The sequence below is a fragment of the Kazachstania africana genome, chromosome 10, assembly GCF_000304475.1.
Source record: "Kazachstania africana CBS 2517 chromosome 10, complete genome".
NCBI lineage: Eukaryota > Fungi > Ascomycota > Saccharomycetes > Saccharomycetales > Saccharomycetaceae > Kazachstania > Kazachstania africana.
Window position 1 is genome coordinate 518,167 of NC_018949.1, and position 13,315 is coordinate 531,481.

General features: G+C 36.1%; 8 protein-coding genes across 8 annotated transcripts; 4 read left to right on the top strand and 4 right to left on the bottom strand.

Moving 5' to 3' along the window:
* Window positions 1–174: 174 nt before the first annotated feature.
* COG1 (Golgi transport complex subunit COG1) lies at window positions 175–1,536 on the top strand (the record flags this gene model as incomplete). The annotated part of the gene is made up of 1 exon (XM_003959421.1): window positions 175–1,536. One exon carries the CDS (start codon window positions 175–177, stop codon window positions 1,534–1,536), a length of 1,362 nt encoding a protein of 453 aa, XP_003959470.1.
* Window positions 1,537–1,728: 192 nt separating this feature from the next.
* SDT1 (nucleotidase) lies at window positions 1,729–2,568 on the top strand (the record flags this gene model as incomplete). The annotated part of the gene is made up of 1 exon (XM_003959422.1): window positions 1,729–2,568. The coding sequence occupies one exon, from the start codon at window positions 1,729–1,731 to the stop codon at window positions 2,566–2,568; it is 840 nt and encodes a 279-aa protein (XP_003959471.1).
* Window positions 2,569–2,754: 186 nt separating this feature from the next.
* On the bottom strand, window positions 2,755–3,768 carry VRG4 (GDP-mannose transporter; the record flags this gene model as incomplete). The annotated part of the gene is made up of 1 exon (XM_003959423.1): window positions 2,755–3,768. The coding sequence occupies one exon, from the start codon at window positions 3,766–3,768 to the stop codon at window positions 2,755–2,757; it is 1,014 nt and encodes a 337-aa protein (XP_003959472.1).
* Window positions 3,769–3,978: 210 nt separating this feature from the next.
* Window positions 3,979–4,365, bottom strand: MTC3 (Mtc3p; the record flags this gene model as incomplete). The annotated part of the gene is made up of 1 exon (XM_003959424.1): window positions 3,979–4,365. The coding sequence occupies one exon, from the start codon at window positions 4,363–4,365 to the stop codon at window positions 3,979–3,981; it is 387 nt and encodes a 128-aa protein (XP_003959473.1).
* Window positions 4,366–4,622: 257 nt separating this feature from the next.
* OST5 (dolichyl-diphosphooligosaccharide--protein glycotransferase subunit) lies at window positions 4,623–4,965 on the top strand (the record flags this gene model as incomplete). The annotated part of the gene is made up of 2 exons (XM_003959425.1): window positions 4,623–4,643; window positions 4,726–4,965. The coding sequence occupies 2 exons, from the start codon at window positions 4,623–4,625 to the stop codon at window positions 4,963–4,965; spliced, it is 261 nt and encodes an 86-aa protein (XP_003959474.1).
* Window positions 4,966–4,979: 14 nt separating this feature from the next.
* VID30 (glucose-induced degradation complex subunit VID30) lies at window positions 4,980–7,721 on the bottom strand (the record flags this gene model as incomplete). The annotated part of the gene is made up of 1 exon (XM_003959426.1): window positions 4,980–7,721. One exon carries the CDS (start codon window positions 7,719–7,721, stop codon window positions 4,980–4,982), a length of 2,742 nt encoding a protein of 913 aa, XP_003959475.1.
* A 1,111-nt stretch (window positions 7,722–8,832) lies between these two features.
* SHE10 (She10p) lies at window positions 8,833–10,365 on the bottom strand (the record flags this gene model as incomplete). Its single annotated transcript, XM_003959427.1, has 1 exon — window positions 8,833–10,365. The coding sequence occupies one exon, from the start codon at window positions 10,363–10,365 to the stop codon at window positions 8,833–8,835; it is 1,533 nt and encodes a 510-aa protein (XP_003959476.1).
* A 568-nt stretch (window positions 10,366–10,933) lies between these two features.
* SAP4 (Sap4p) lies at window positions 10,934–13,306 on the top strand (the record flags this gene model as incomplete). The annotated part of the gene is made up of 1 exon (XM_003959428.1): window positions 10,934–13,306. One exon carries the CDS (start codon window positions 10,934–10,936, stop codon window positions 13,304–13,306), a length of 2,373 nt encoding a protein of 790 aa, XP_003959477.1.
* Window positions 13,307–13,315: the final 9 nt, after the last annotated feature.

Genomic DNA, 13,315 nt, shown 5'->3' on the forward strand with positions numbered 1-13,315 from the left:
ATTGTTAGGTCTTGGACAATAATCCGGGCCAACCCTAAGCGACAAATCGAAGAGATTTCTGGAATTTTGAACTCAAATTACTTGAAGTGTCCATTATAAGAGCGCTTCAATTTACGTATAGAGAAGCATTCAATTATGTTGGAAGAACGCTCTGTAAGCCCTTTTACCACTGATATGCAGCAACAGAACGGTGAGGTCAAGAAGTTGTTCGAAGAGAAAAGTATTACGGAGATTAAAGACTATTTATTGGATGTTAATCGTGAATTGGTTCAAGTGGATGAAAATTTCACTGCTAAATTAAAACTTCACTATCCAGACATCTTACAAGTCACGGAGGATGTCGCTGGGTTGTATGGTTTGTTGAAAGATGTCGATACGGAATTTAGAGATCTCTGTTTCAATGATGACAAGTATCAGATCAAAAAACTGCCCGAATTTGCCAGCGATCATTCTTCTAAACAGGTGAATACCAATGTCTCCTTATCTGACCATACTCGAACTAGCACTGAGTCTATACTTGCTATTTCCAACTGGTTACTCTCTATTTCAAATTTTTTTAATATGGCATCACTTAAATCTTTTGATGATATGATGGTCAATTTCCAGAATTTACGCAATTGTCACATCCCAACGGATTTTCAAGATTTGATCAATTCCAAGATTATCTCCTTCCAAGAAGAACTTTTCCAATCATTGCAATCTTCCAAGATTCACTTCACTTTAACACAACGGATAAAACTGTTTAACCTTTTCCAAGATTCGAAATCTTACAATTGGAATGCGCAGTTATGTTCAGATTATCAGCAGTTACTTTACGCGACAATTTTTAATGAATATAACGATATCGAATCCAATCTATTTGAATCTACTGATCCGCTAGTAAGGGAATTTATTCATCTACCAGATTTCAATACGAAATTGATTGAAAAGATCAGAAACGATATCGATTTGAAATTGAACCAATTGGAAAAAATCATACAAGGTGAACTTGCCGAGCAACCTGGAGAAACTGATGATTCTGATATCGGAACCACCATTCATACGGCAAAACTAAATTCTATGGGTCTTGTCAATTGGAAGGACATTACGGTATATAAAATCATTCAACCAATAATCCCAATGATTTTAAAATTACAAAAATTTGGCTGTGATGCATCGATCATAAACGAAATTAAAACTAAATTGACTGAAATTATAAAGCACGATCTAAACGATCTGGAAGTCTCCATGAAGAAGATCAGTGTTGTGCCACCAAAGGCAGATGCCTTGCCATCTTCAGATATATCTGTTCCAGGCATTGAACCGACTGTGGAGCCAACCGAAGAACAACCTGACCGGGATACCATACCAACTGAAGAGCAATCTGAAGAGGACATCACAGCAACTGAAGATAAATCTCACCCGCAGCCTCAACCAGTCTCAATGAATGAACTAGTCGACTCCATTGTGCAAAACTACAACAAAACTAACCTAATACACCTGCTGCATGAACAAATTGCTTCGTTAGCTGAGATTAATGCGTCTCCAGCAAGGTGAAATTCTGAGCTCCATTCGAACCTTGTATGCGGGCCTTTTTTCTATTTTTTTCTGCTCTTCGCCCATCGCCGAAGATTTACAAAATCAGTGTTAAAGATGGAAAAGAAATTCATAAAGAGTATAAAATAGATGTGCTTACTCATACACTCTTGCCAGTAACATAACTTTCATAAGAACACTACTGAAAATAGAATGACTATCCAATTTGACAACCAAGAAAATCAGTACAAGAAAGACGTTCAAGAACAACTAAGGAAGAATATAGAGCATTTAGACTCACTAACTCATCCAGGTTGTATGATCACTTTCCCTGTTGATCAACCCTTACCTGAATCTGACCCTGATTTAAAGATTTTCTTCTTTGATATTGATAATTGTCTTTATAGTTTGTCTACGAAAATACATGATTTGATGCAGATATCCATTTTGAACTACTTCAGAAATACATTGAATATTTCCCATGAGGAAGCACATATCCTTCATAGAACATATTATAAAGAATATGGTTTAGCCATTAGAGGTCTTAAATTGCACCACGATGTTGATGTAATGGAATACAATCAGTTGGTGGATGATTCTTTACCACTACAAGATATTTTGAAACCAAATTTAAAATTGAGAGAAATGTTGATTAACTTAAGGAAGTCCAAGAGTGTCGATAAACTATGGCTATTCACTAATGCATACAAAAATCATGCATTGAGATGTATACGACTATTGGGCCTGGGCGATTTATTTGATGGGATTACATACTGTGACTATTCGCATCCCGAAGAATTGATTTGTAAACCGAATCCAAAGGCATTTGAAAGAGCTAAACTACAAAGTGGTCTTGGAGATTGGGCTAATGCCTGGTTTGTTGACGATGGTGGCAGTAACATTCAACAGGGTATTTCCATCGGTATGAAAAAATGTATTCATTTAGTGGAGACGGAAAATGATAATTTTATATTGGGTCAAACGCCAGAAGGATCTATAGTAATTAATAATATTGTAGATTTGCCAACTGCCGTGCCTGAACTCTTTCAATAATTTTGTAAATACAAATCTTTATAGATATCGATATTTATTATTTGAAGTAGTGGGTAGATCAATAAGCAATATAACTTTTTATTTTTTTACCACACTATTACTTGTACAAAATGCGTATACGTGTATAGAATCTGAATAATAACCAATAATGATTTTGTTTATTTATTTATTTATTTACTTTTTTATTTATTTGTGGGATTGTTGTAGTTGTTTCTTTTGTTTAGCTAAAGCATACACTATACCAGATAAGAAACCTAAGAAGATAGAGAAAATGGATAAGAAGTTTCTTGGAGCATCGAAGAAAAGCAAACCAGATAAAGCGATTGGTAATTTGTTTAAAGCACCAACCATAGAGTAAGTAGTGGAAGAAGTGACACGAACACACCAACCAGAACAGTAGGATATACCGACGGAAGCCACACCAGAGATAATCATAGCGGTTAAAGAATCGCCGGATAAATTAGTAGCTAAATTTGTTGGAGACCAATCTTCAAAACAGAAAGATGCAACTAATAAGATAGGTAAACCTAGGACATTGTTGTAAAACATGGTGTCGAAATCCTTGAAGTTGGTTAACTTAATTCTCTTTCTCATTATTAAGACAAATAAAGCAGAGGAGATACAGTTAGTGAACATCCAAAAGTAACCTGGGTTGAATAAAGCGACAGAGGCACCAACTTCATTGGCTAGAGCCATTTCAGCATTTTTTTGGGCAATGGCTTGTTGATCACCTAGAGTAGCAACGACAGATGATAGAACCATTAATAAAAAGGAAGATAATTCCATAGCGGTAACGTTACCACCAAAAAATAAAACTTCACCGTAAGCAATTAAGATAATAGTTAAATTCTTGAAAATTGTATAGATTGGCACTGCTAAGAATTGTAAAGCCTTAGAAGAAGTGTAGATCATAAGAACTAACAATATAGAAATTGGGAACCAATTCTTGGCGTCAGTCTTATTCAATGGACGGAACTTAGCATAGCCTAAGAATTTTAAGACAACTAAAGTTAAACAACAGACCAAAGATTGAACGAATAACATGACGAAGTTCATGTTAAAATCTTTCAAATTAACAACGAATTTGTTTGTAACCGTCATTAAAATGGAAGAACCACAGTAGGACAAAATGGAAATTGGACCAGAATTCGCAATGGAAGCCAAAGCATTGTGGTTGTTCGCAATCTTGAGTTCAGACATAGCGCTTCTCTACTATCTTGGAGCTATTAAAGTTGACAGAAACTGCAAAAACAAAATGAACACCAAGTCCTGTATTTTATAACAATCGTTAATGGTATATTTCTAGAATACGTTAACGTTTTCGTGTTGAAAAAAATCAAAAAAAAAACCATTTTCCTATCACGTGATCCCACGTGCTCCGGTCACGTGCCACTGCGTTCCTAAAAGTTATTAACTGGTGAACCTCCTTCTATCGTTCTTGTATTCGATGAGGGAGAGTGTCACAGTGCCCACCAGTGTGATATTAAACAGCAGTCTCATGAATAAGTACGGGAACGGGCCGGTTGTCTGCTGGGCGGTTTGAGGGTCCTCGTAGTTGACGAAGTAGGCTGCTTTCATCTCATCCCGAGACATCACTGGCCACTGCTCCTCCATTTGCCATGACAAATACTCTCTTATCTCGTCTTTGGTATCGTAATCCAACGTGAGCCATCTTCTGGGAAGATCGTGCAGATTAGGTGGCCTGTATACCGCCGAGTAGTTTCTGCATGAAACGGAATGCTCAAGGGCTCTAAGAACCCGGATCTTGGACATACACTTCAATAGCTCGCGCTTCATCTTCCCCAACACAGTCTATACCTCCAGCTCATCCAACTTCTCGCAGCCTCTTGCTCTTCTCAAGTGTTGAAATATCTTTCATTATCAGAATCCTTGAAATTCTTGCGATACTCGCCGAGCGGACTAACAATTTGATATTTGAGAAAGGTTTACGTGGTAGCTTTACCTGTATTTAATCGTCAATTGATTGGACTTTTAGACCATTATCTGTATCTGGCAGTAATCATATATATACTAGGGTTTCAATTGAATAAAATATGGGGTTTGCAAATTTATTTGTATGTGTGAGGACTGTTTTTCTTCTTTTTCTTTGACTTCTTCAGGTTGTTTTTTACTAACAGGCATATACATCTGCCACAGAATGATTATAATGCTGCTCAAGTTTATCAGGACGTTATTCCACTGATTGAACAGCCACGTTATGGTTTCTTTGCTTTAGTTTTAGCTATTCTCTTTCTATCAATGTCTATAGGTGTGGCATTCTCTGCAAGATCAATCGTACCAAAATTCTTTCTATTTACAATTTTAAGTTTGTTTGCTTCCTTATTTTGTGGTATCGCAACAGTGTTCATTTCAAATTCATTTGGAGTGTATGTATAGATGTACATAATTCTTCATATATTCAATATATCCTCGTCTATATTAGCAACCTTATAGTATCTGAGTTCATTCTTGTTTGACACGGCATTGTTATTGTTACTGTTGTTGGGATCTGAACCCTCGTAAGTCATCAACGTAGACAGCATGGACCTCGTATATCCAACCAAATTTTCCAGTGAACAATCGCTGTTTTTGTTTAAATATTTCAAAACATTCGAATTTATCACTTGGTACAGTCTCTCTTGCAAGAATTCATTACTTAGATAGAAGGATAATTCATCAGGAGATTCGTTTATTGGATCTTCGTATGCCAATAATGCAGATACATTGCTTAATTGTTCATTGAATTTGTTCTTCAATTTATCGTCGGCAGTCAAATTACCGTTTAGAAATGTCGCAGATAATTCTTGCCCTTGCAAAATTATAGTCTTGATATTAGTTTGATTTAAAATCAGTATTAAATATTCTGCCAACTTCAATTCAAATAATAGTTCAACGTTTTGACTTAATAATCCGGGCAGTTGTTTCTCAATATATTGAATGCATTGCTTTATGTTCCTATCGTTAATTAATTTTCTTAGCTCTTGTCTAACTTTTAACATTTCCTCCTCCTTGATAATTTGTTTCTCATTGTGCCTAATAACTTTTATCTCGTCGTTGTTATCATTATACGAACCATCCCTCTGTAAATCAATTAAAAATCCCTTCGCAACATCTATTAAGCCCTCATGAATTAAATATTCATTTATCATTGCATTCAAAGTATTCGGAATTGAATTATTATTAGAATTCAGATGATTTATTCTTAATACATCTGGTTTTGTCAATTGCCCATTGACATTCCTGAAATCATGACCCAATAAGAAGTCCGGTAGCTTTTCTTCTTCAATCTCTTCAGTATCACCCATTATTGTATCTCCATCTTTTGGCCCTTCATCTGCCTCCATGTCACTCTCTATGTCGTCTGATTCATTATTGACAGATTTATATATGTTGTCGTAGCCTTTCCCTTTCCATTTGTTCTGATAACCTATGATATCAAAGACAAATTCCTCATACAGACCAAAATTTGTCCTGACAGAGTTGCCTGGTCTTAAAGCAATGGCTGGTACAACAGGAGTGTCGTGAAGATCATTGAAAGCCGTACCTAAGAATACACCGTTCTTAGTGAAAAAAATAGATCCATCAATGAAATTTATACCACATCCAATAATATCATCCCTACCATAAGGTTCATTGTATGTGTTGTATTGTCTGCCAGCAGAAACAGAACCATCAAAGCCTAGATAGCCAAAAAATCCAGCGTCAAAAACGTTTTTGTTGCCTGCACCATTCAAATTACCACCACCGCTGTTATTATTTCTTCCACCTGTAGTATTGCTATTCCTTGAAGATGAAGAAGTCTGAGAGGTCTCGATAAACTGCACTGTTGAACTTATCGCTTCATTATTATCATTAGTATTGACGTTATCACGACTCATGCTGCTTGGAGATAGTTTATATCCAACGATGATGTTGCTATTCTTGCCACCTTGGGAACTACTAACATTCAGAACTCTAATTTCGAAATAAAAAATTGATAAATTAGGTAAAGGTAAAGAACTGTTGGCCCAGGTCACTGCATATTCATATTTCTGTGTGGAACCAATTCCAGTTCGCAACCTATTTCTGGCAATAGTTGATACATTACTGCTTGCAGATCTCTCGTACTTCATATATGATTGCCAGTTCGGATTAGGACTTATCCTTGAAATACCATCCGATGAAACCAAGACGCTGTTATTCGGTTGTGATACCCAGTAATGGGGTAAGAGGTAACTAATTGACCTATACAAATCTGGACTGACCAAATTTGTTTTCATTTGATAAGGAATTTTGGGCGATGACACATTTGAATAATAAAATTGTTCATTTGGCTCCTCATGTGATTTTTTCGCCTCAGTTGTACTACCCTCATCATGATTAACACTTACTTCATTTTCCTCGATTTCAGCAATTGTACGTCTTGAATCCTGGCTTTGTGGCGTATCATCTCTTTGACCTCTTTCTTCGTTAGTACGCATATTCTCGTCGTCATCCTCATCTTCATTTAATTCACTTTCGCTAGAACTATTGCTGCTCATGTCGTCTTCGTCGTTGTCATTTTGGTCGCTGCTATCATCATTGACAGATTCAGAAAAGCTCAATGAGACGGATGGATGGTGTCGTAAACTTGTACTACTTGAATCATTTTCATTGTTTAAATTTTCTGCAATATTCCTCCATGAAGTATTGGTGTTCCCCAATTCCATAAGATTGGCGGGAGAAGCCTCTGGTTTCGCTAACTCTTCGATACTTCTGTCGATTGCATTGTTCGTATTATAAATATTTTGAAGATCACTTTGTCCTTTAAACCTATCATTTTTTAATGACCCGGGTTTATTACCAAATAGCACTAAATTTGATCCAGGATAGAAGTATTTATATACCTGCAAAAGGTAATCATCTCTTGCTGTGTCAAAAGATATAGTTCCCAGAACTCCCAGGTGCATCAGTTTTTGCCAGATTTCTTTCTTTATCGAGTAAGGTAGTTTATGATGCTTACTATTTATAGTAATGAAGCTATTAGAGAGTTTATTATAGTTTGATTTGTGAAACAATTTTTTGTGCTTGTAATATCCTGACCATAGATCATATGCAATTGGTTGCTGTAACAGGTATTGTGGATATAGAGTTTCAATGAACTCTCTATCTACTTCATCCATATATTGTGACATTTTAAAGAAATAACGAAGAACACAGTCCTTAACAGTAAAATGGACTCTTACTTTGCACTAGTAATGGTATAATTTTATCTAAGAACCTCTGCAATATGATCTTTCTGATCGTAGTATTGGTTGAATATGCAACATTCATCTAGTTCAACTCTTTCTCCCCTGGAATTGAAGTCCGATTCACAATATGTGTGTAGGGTAACGATTTGATAATAAGTAGATTGACTCGGATAACGAGCTGTTTATGGGGGGGTGATAAATTGAATTGTAGCAGTTAGCCAGCGTATGGGCCTACCAGAATATGGGACTACCATCTAGATTGTAGCTGGGCTTTACTTTCCTTGTTGTTGGGTGCGATTCAGGATGCTGTCGCAACGCTGCTCGTGCGACTCTCGATGTACTGGAATGAAGAATATGATGCATATAATTCGGAGGTTATGTCCATATATGAGCTATATCAGTGGGCTTTTTAATAGGTGGTCCTTTGTAGATGCCTACGAAGTTTCTCTTATCATAAGAGGCACTGACACATTTTCTGCCATGAATTTGAAATAGTTCTGCTAATATGAAGAAAAGACTGTCTCCATAAAAGAAACAAATTTGCATGTTATGGGGGGAATCTTCTTCGAAGAAGACGTTATGAGACCCAAGTTTATCCACTGTCTATGTAAGGCGCTTCCGTTAGATATTTGCGACATCTGTCACTTTGTAACTTTCAGGTTCTCGGCAAGAGGCTCTCCTTACTAGGAAAGTTAGATGTAACTATTATTCTCTGCAAGAGTTGAACGTACAAGTTTTAAAGTCTAATCCGTTTTCGATTGTTGTTGCTAGTTTCTTTAACATTTAGACGAAGGAATTGAGCTTTTCAGAGGGCCGGTCTTTATAGTTGGTCAGTCCAAAAAATTTAAATTATACATGATTGTTTTACTTTAATTTAACAAAGTATGGGAATTAGTTAAATCAATTATGAGAGATCACTCATTGGAAGAGATGTCACTGGCGATACATAAATTTTATTCTAATCTAAAAAAGCTGAAGACTCAGCCTATATAAAGAGTATATTTCATAAAGACAAAAGAAAAGCGTAAATGTTTAATTATCCATGCTTTTCCACTTATTTTTCTTCAGCAACTTCAGTTTCCGATTCTTGCAGGTCACTAGCACGCTCCTTTTCTTCCTTTTCACGTTTTTGGAAGGCTAAATTAGCTTTAGATCTCAAAATATACGTGAAATCAGCTCTCTCCTTGCCTAAAATAGTTAAAGTACGTTGTACTTCATTCATAAAGTCTTCGAGCTTTTTTGCAGAAATTGGATGGTTTATTAAACCTTCTCTTGCATCCATGACATCTCTCTTCAATTCCATGAATTTCTTCCAATTTTGTTCAGAGATTGTTCCTTGTTCATCTTCATCCATGTGAGCAGCGATGACGTCAACATAGGCCATTCTTTTTGACCATTCACCAATGACTGTATTAGCCCATTCTTCATAGAGATCGACATATTCGTCACGCAAGCCTTCAATTTTCTTGTTAATAGAATAAGCGACATCAGATAAATCATCTCTGATTGAAACAGAGACATTTGTACCGTGAATTTGAGCTTCATCAAAATAGTCACGCATTAGTTGTCTGTCGATATAAACTGGAAGTTCGGTAGTACCAGTCTTATCGAAGTATCTCTTTTCTCCTGTCTTAGAGTCAATTTCGATCTTACAATCAATATCTTGAATAGCCTTAGCTATCTTTTGTAAATAATCATCAGAGTTGGTAGCCAAATACCTCATTTTATCCCTTACATTAGCTTCATTTTCGTCAATGAATGATTGAATTGCCCTATCAACATCCTTTTCAAAGGTGCCAATGACAGACTGAATCTTTTTCTCTACAGTGTTTGACCAATTTTCAAAATCATTTTGCAGCAAAGCTTGCTCTTCCATAGAGAGATCGTTATTAGAGACGACAGTACCTGTAGCCTGAGCTTCAACTCCATCATCCAAAGTGACTGTGGTGAATATGGTAGAAGTAATTAATTCTTCAGCTTCTTCTACGTTCACTTCAGGTTTTGAAGAGCTTATAGGGGAACTTACCTCAATACTAACAGTGCTTACAAGGCTGGAATATTTTGATTGTAAAGCACGGTAATTATCAGTTACAACCTTTTTACCTTGGTCATAAACGCCATTAAACTTTGATTGGAAAGAAGAATAGCGTGTCTTAGCACCAAATTCTTCAGCAAACCTTTCGTAATAAGGTCTAAGAGTAATTGCATAGTATAAAGTGACCCTATCGCAAAGGAGCTGCCAGTAGTTTTTGACGCATTGCAACTTCTCCTCACAGTTGAAGTCCTCTGCGTAGTTCTTGATTAACCCTGAAGCAGGTGTAATAACTCTTTCATTCACGTTATTTAACAATAACTCCACATGAGGACCGACATTTTCCTGGTATTTGTTCTGTAATAGAACAATTTTGGGATGAACATTGACCTTGTACATTTCACTATTCTCAGTTAACAGTTCATCCCAGTTGGAAGGGGCTGAATAGTAGCAAACTTCGTTCAATTTATCAGAACAGTTGTAATTTTGACAGTAATACTGCAAAGAAACTATCGTAGTGAGCAAAGTCACAACCAATTTAGTGCAGAGTTTCATAGGTACCCAATTGACGCGTTTCTAAGTGTTGATACAGCTGAAATACTGGGCCAATTGACAAGTTTTCCTCTGATTTACCTAATGTGTTGTTCATTACTTGCAATTCTCCCTAGAAGTTTCAACTTTGAAAAAAAAATAAACAAAGCGGTCGGGTCTAATATGACCTAGGGTTTGATCGTATCCCAACTGCTTGCCCTAATGAAAGTATCTGAAAATGGCCCGGATATAGAATAGGGCTAGACCAACCAGTTTTAAAAACCCTAAATTCCGTCCAGTTCCGCTTATGACATCTTCAGATCACTATGAGAGAAAGTTGAAAATGTTGGGCATCGCTAGTGTCAACGGAAGTAATCAAACAGGTAAAGCCAGGATTATCTGGTCTATTTGATTGTCTTTATCCTGCAATCGAGAGTGTCAAGCTGGCAATCAATAAGGAGGTTTTTTTTGGGAGTATTTCATCGAGTGATAAAGTTTCGTTTGCATTGAATAACCTTAGAAGGTAGACCACAAAATCTTTTCATTGATAATTATCGGGTTCTTTTACATAATAAGCTGAATACATGGAAATATGTCTTTCTGGACGTTTGGATTCAACGGTAGCGATTCTAGCATCACAAAGATTCTGCATGAATATATGGATCTGCTTTATGATTTGCATTGTGATGAAGAGAGGGAGGATAGTGAAGAAGGGGTCAATTCCGATAATAATGGAAATATGCCTGGCTTAGATGAGTCCGAAAATGTTATAGACCATAGAGAATTGAGTCGATCGAGCTCTACGCAATCGACAATTGCTTCTTTAATGCTTTTCAATAATCGCCATACAATGGATAATTTCTCCACCATGCATTCAGTCAGAATGTCAAAATCAAGACTTAATGACGAATTCATAACTAGAATTGTCAACGAATCCGACTTGCTTGGTGAACTCAGCAGGCAAAACAAAGTTTTGATCGATTTTTTATGTTTTGGTTATTTTTACACTGAAATCTCCCCTGATCAGTATCTTCAAGTGTCACACATAGACTACCTCATTGATAGACTTCTAACTTGTTTAGATTACCTTGATGATGACCACATATACAACCAACCTAGAGACTTCAGTGAGGAACGACCGATTGACATTGCAGGTCGGTTTGATCCTGAAAGTGGTGACTATACAGAATATATGAGGGAGGTGACAGCTATTTCAGACATATTCACATCCGATAATTGGATTTTAAACGATTTATTAGTTAGCGATAAGACTTTTTTGAATAGAATTTGGTCACTTATCCAGCATAAAAATCTAAAATGTGAAAAATCACCACAATTATCCATTTTCTTGAAGTTGAATAGAACTTTTCTACTGTTGAGAAGAAATAGCTACTTAAATTTTATTCGTGGTTTGGATACTTTTGTCGATGATTTTTTAAATCATATTGATTTACCAATATTAACAGATTTTTTCATTAAAATAATTGCGACTGATAAACCAGATAACCCAACTGGTATTCTTGAATTACTATACGAACAAGATATAATTCCAAAGTGCATTAGATTTTTTGACAATGAAAAATATTCAGATAACATACAACTATCCACAAGCGAATTTTTAAGGTCCTTATTGGAAATATCATCTAACGTTCCTGTAGATGAGCTTGCAATTGGCCCAAATATTTTAATTAGACAGCTTGCATCCCCGGAGATAATCGAACAACTGATATCAACAATGATAAATCAAAGAGGATCCGCCTTATGTCACATTGTATCAGTAGTGATAGATCTCATTAGGAAAAACAACTCTGATTATTGTGCAATAAATTTACTTCTAGTGGATGCTCATGAATTCCCACCATCTACTAGAGATCCAATATTCTTAGGGCATTTACTAAAAAAAGTTACAGAAGCATTTTCCAAGTTTTGTGATATCATTTTAGAAATATTGAATGATGACAAGGATTCTATTACGCTTTACAACCAGCTAGGCCATTCCTTTAAACCCATAGGAATGATAAGAATAAAAATAACAGAATTGCTAGCTGAGCTAATTCACTGTTCTAACATTATGTTTCTCAATTCACGACAATGCGAAACCATTGAACTCGAAAGAGACGCAGCAAGAAACAAAATAACGCAAGAACTGAATGAGGCTATCTTTATGACGGACACGCCAGATAGTGAGAAGCTAGATGAGTACAATAAAATTCAAGAACTTGACGAAACATTCCATATTCCGTACATAAACAGTATGCAAAATGTCAAACTAAGGAAAGATCCTACCCTCGGCGATATGTTTAAGATAAAATTATTTGATCTCCAAATATTACCAAAACTATTTAGCATTTTTTTAAGGCATCCATGGAACAACATCTGGCACACCGTCATCTTTGATATCGTACAACAGATTTTTAATGGGCGCATGGATAGTTCTTATAACTCTTTTTTGGTCTACTCATTATTTTATGGAGGTGGATCATATCAATACATGACAGATACCATTTTGAAAGAAGAGGAACGAAAAAATTTCAATATTATTGATGATTTTATATTGCAAGCTTACAAGTCCACTTATAAATTTTACGACAAACATAATACAAACCTTGGTTACATGGGACATGTGATCTTGATATCAGAAGAAATCTTGAAATTTTCTGCCATGTACAAAGTGGAATTGATATCTCCAGACATCGAACAAGTCTTATCAGCCGACAAATGGCACGAATTAGCTCAAGAAATATTGCATAATACAAGGCTAATGTCTAGTCAAATTCTCGGGGGTGGCAGTTACGTAGATGATGGAAATGGTAATCTCATACCGCAGTTCTCGAACCTATCATTGAACCAAGGTATCGTCCAAAGCAATAGTGACGAGAGTATCAACGATCTTTCCAATGCGAAAACTTTAACAGAGCTTGATCTACACAACATGATAGGCAGACTTTTCCTGGACATACCCTAGCTTTGTACT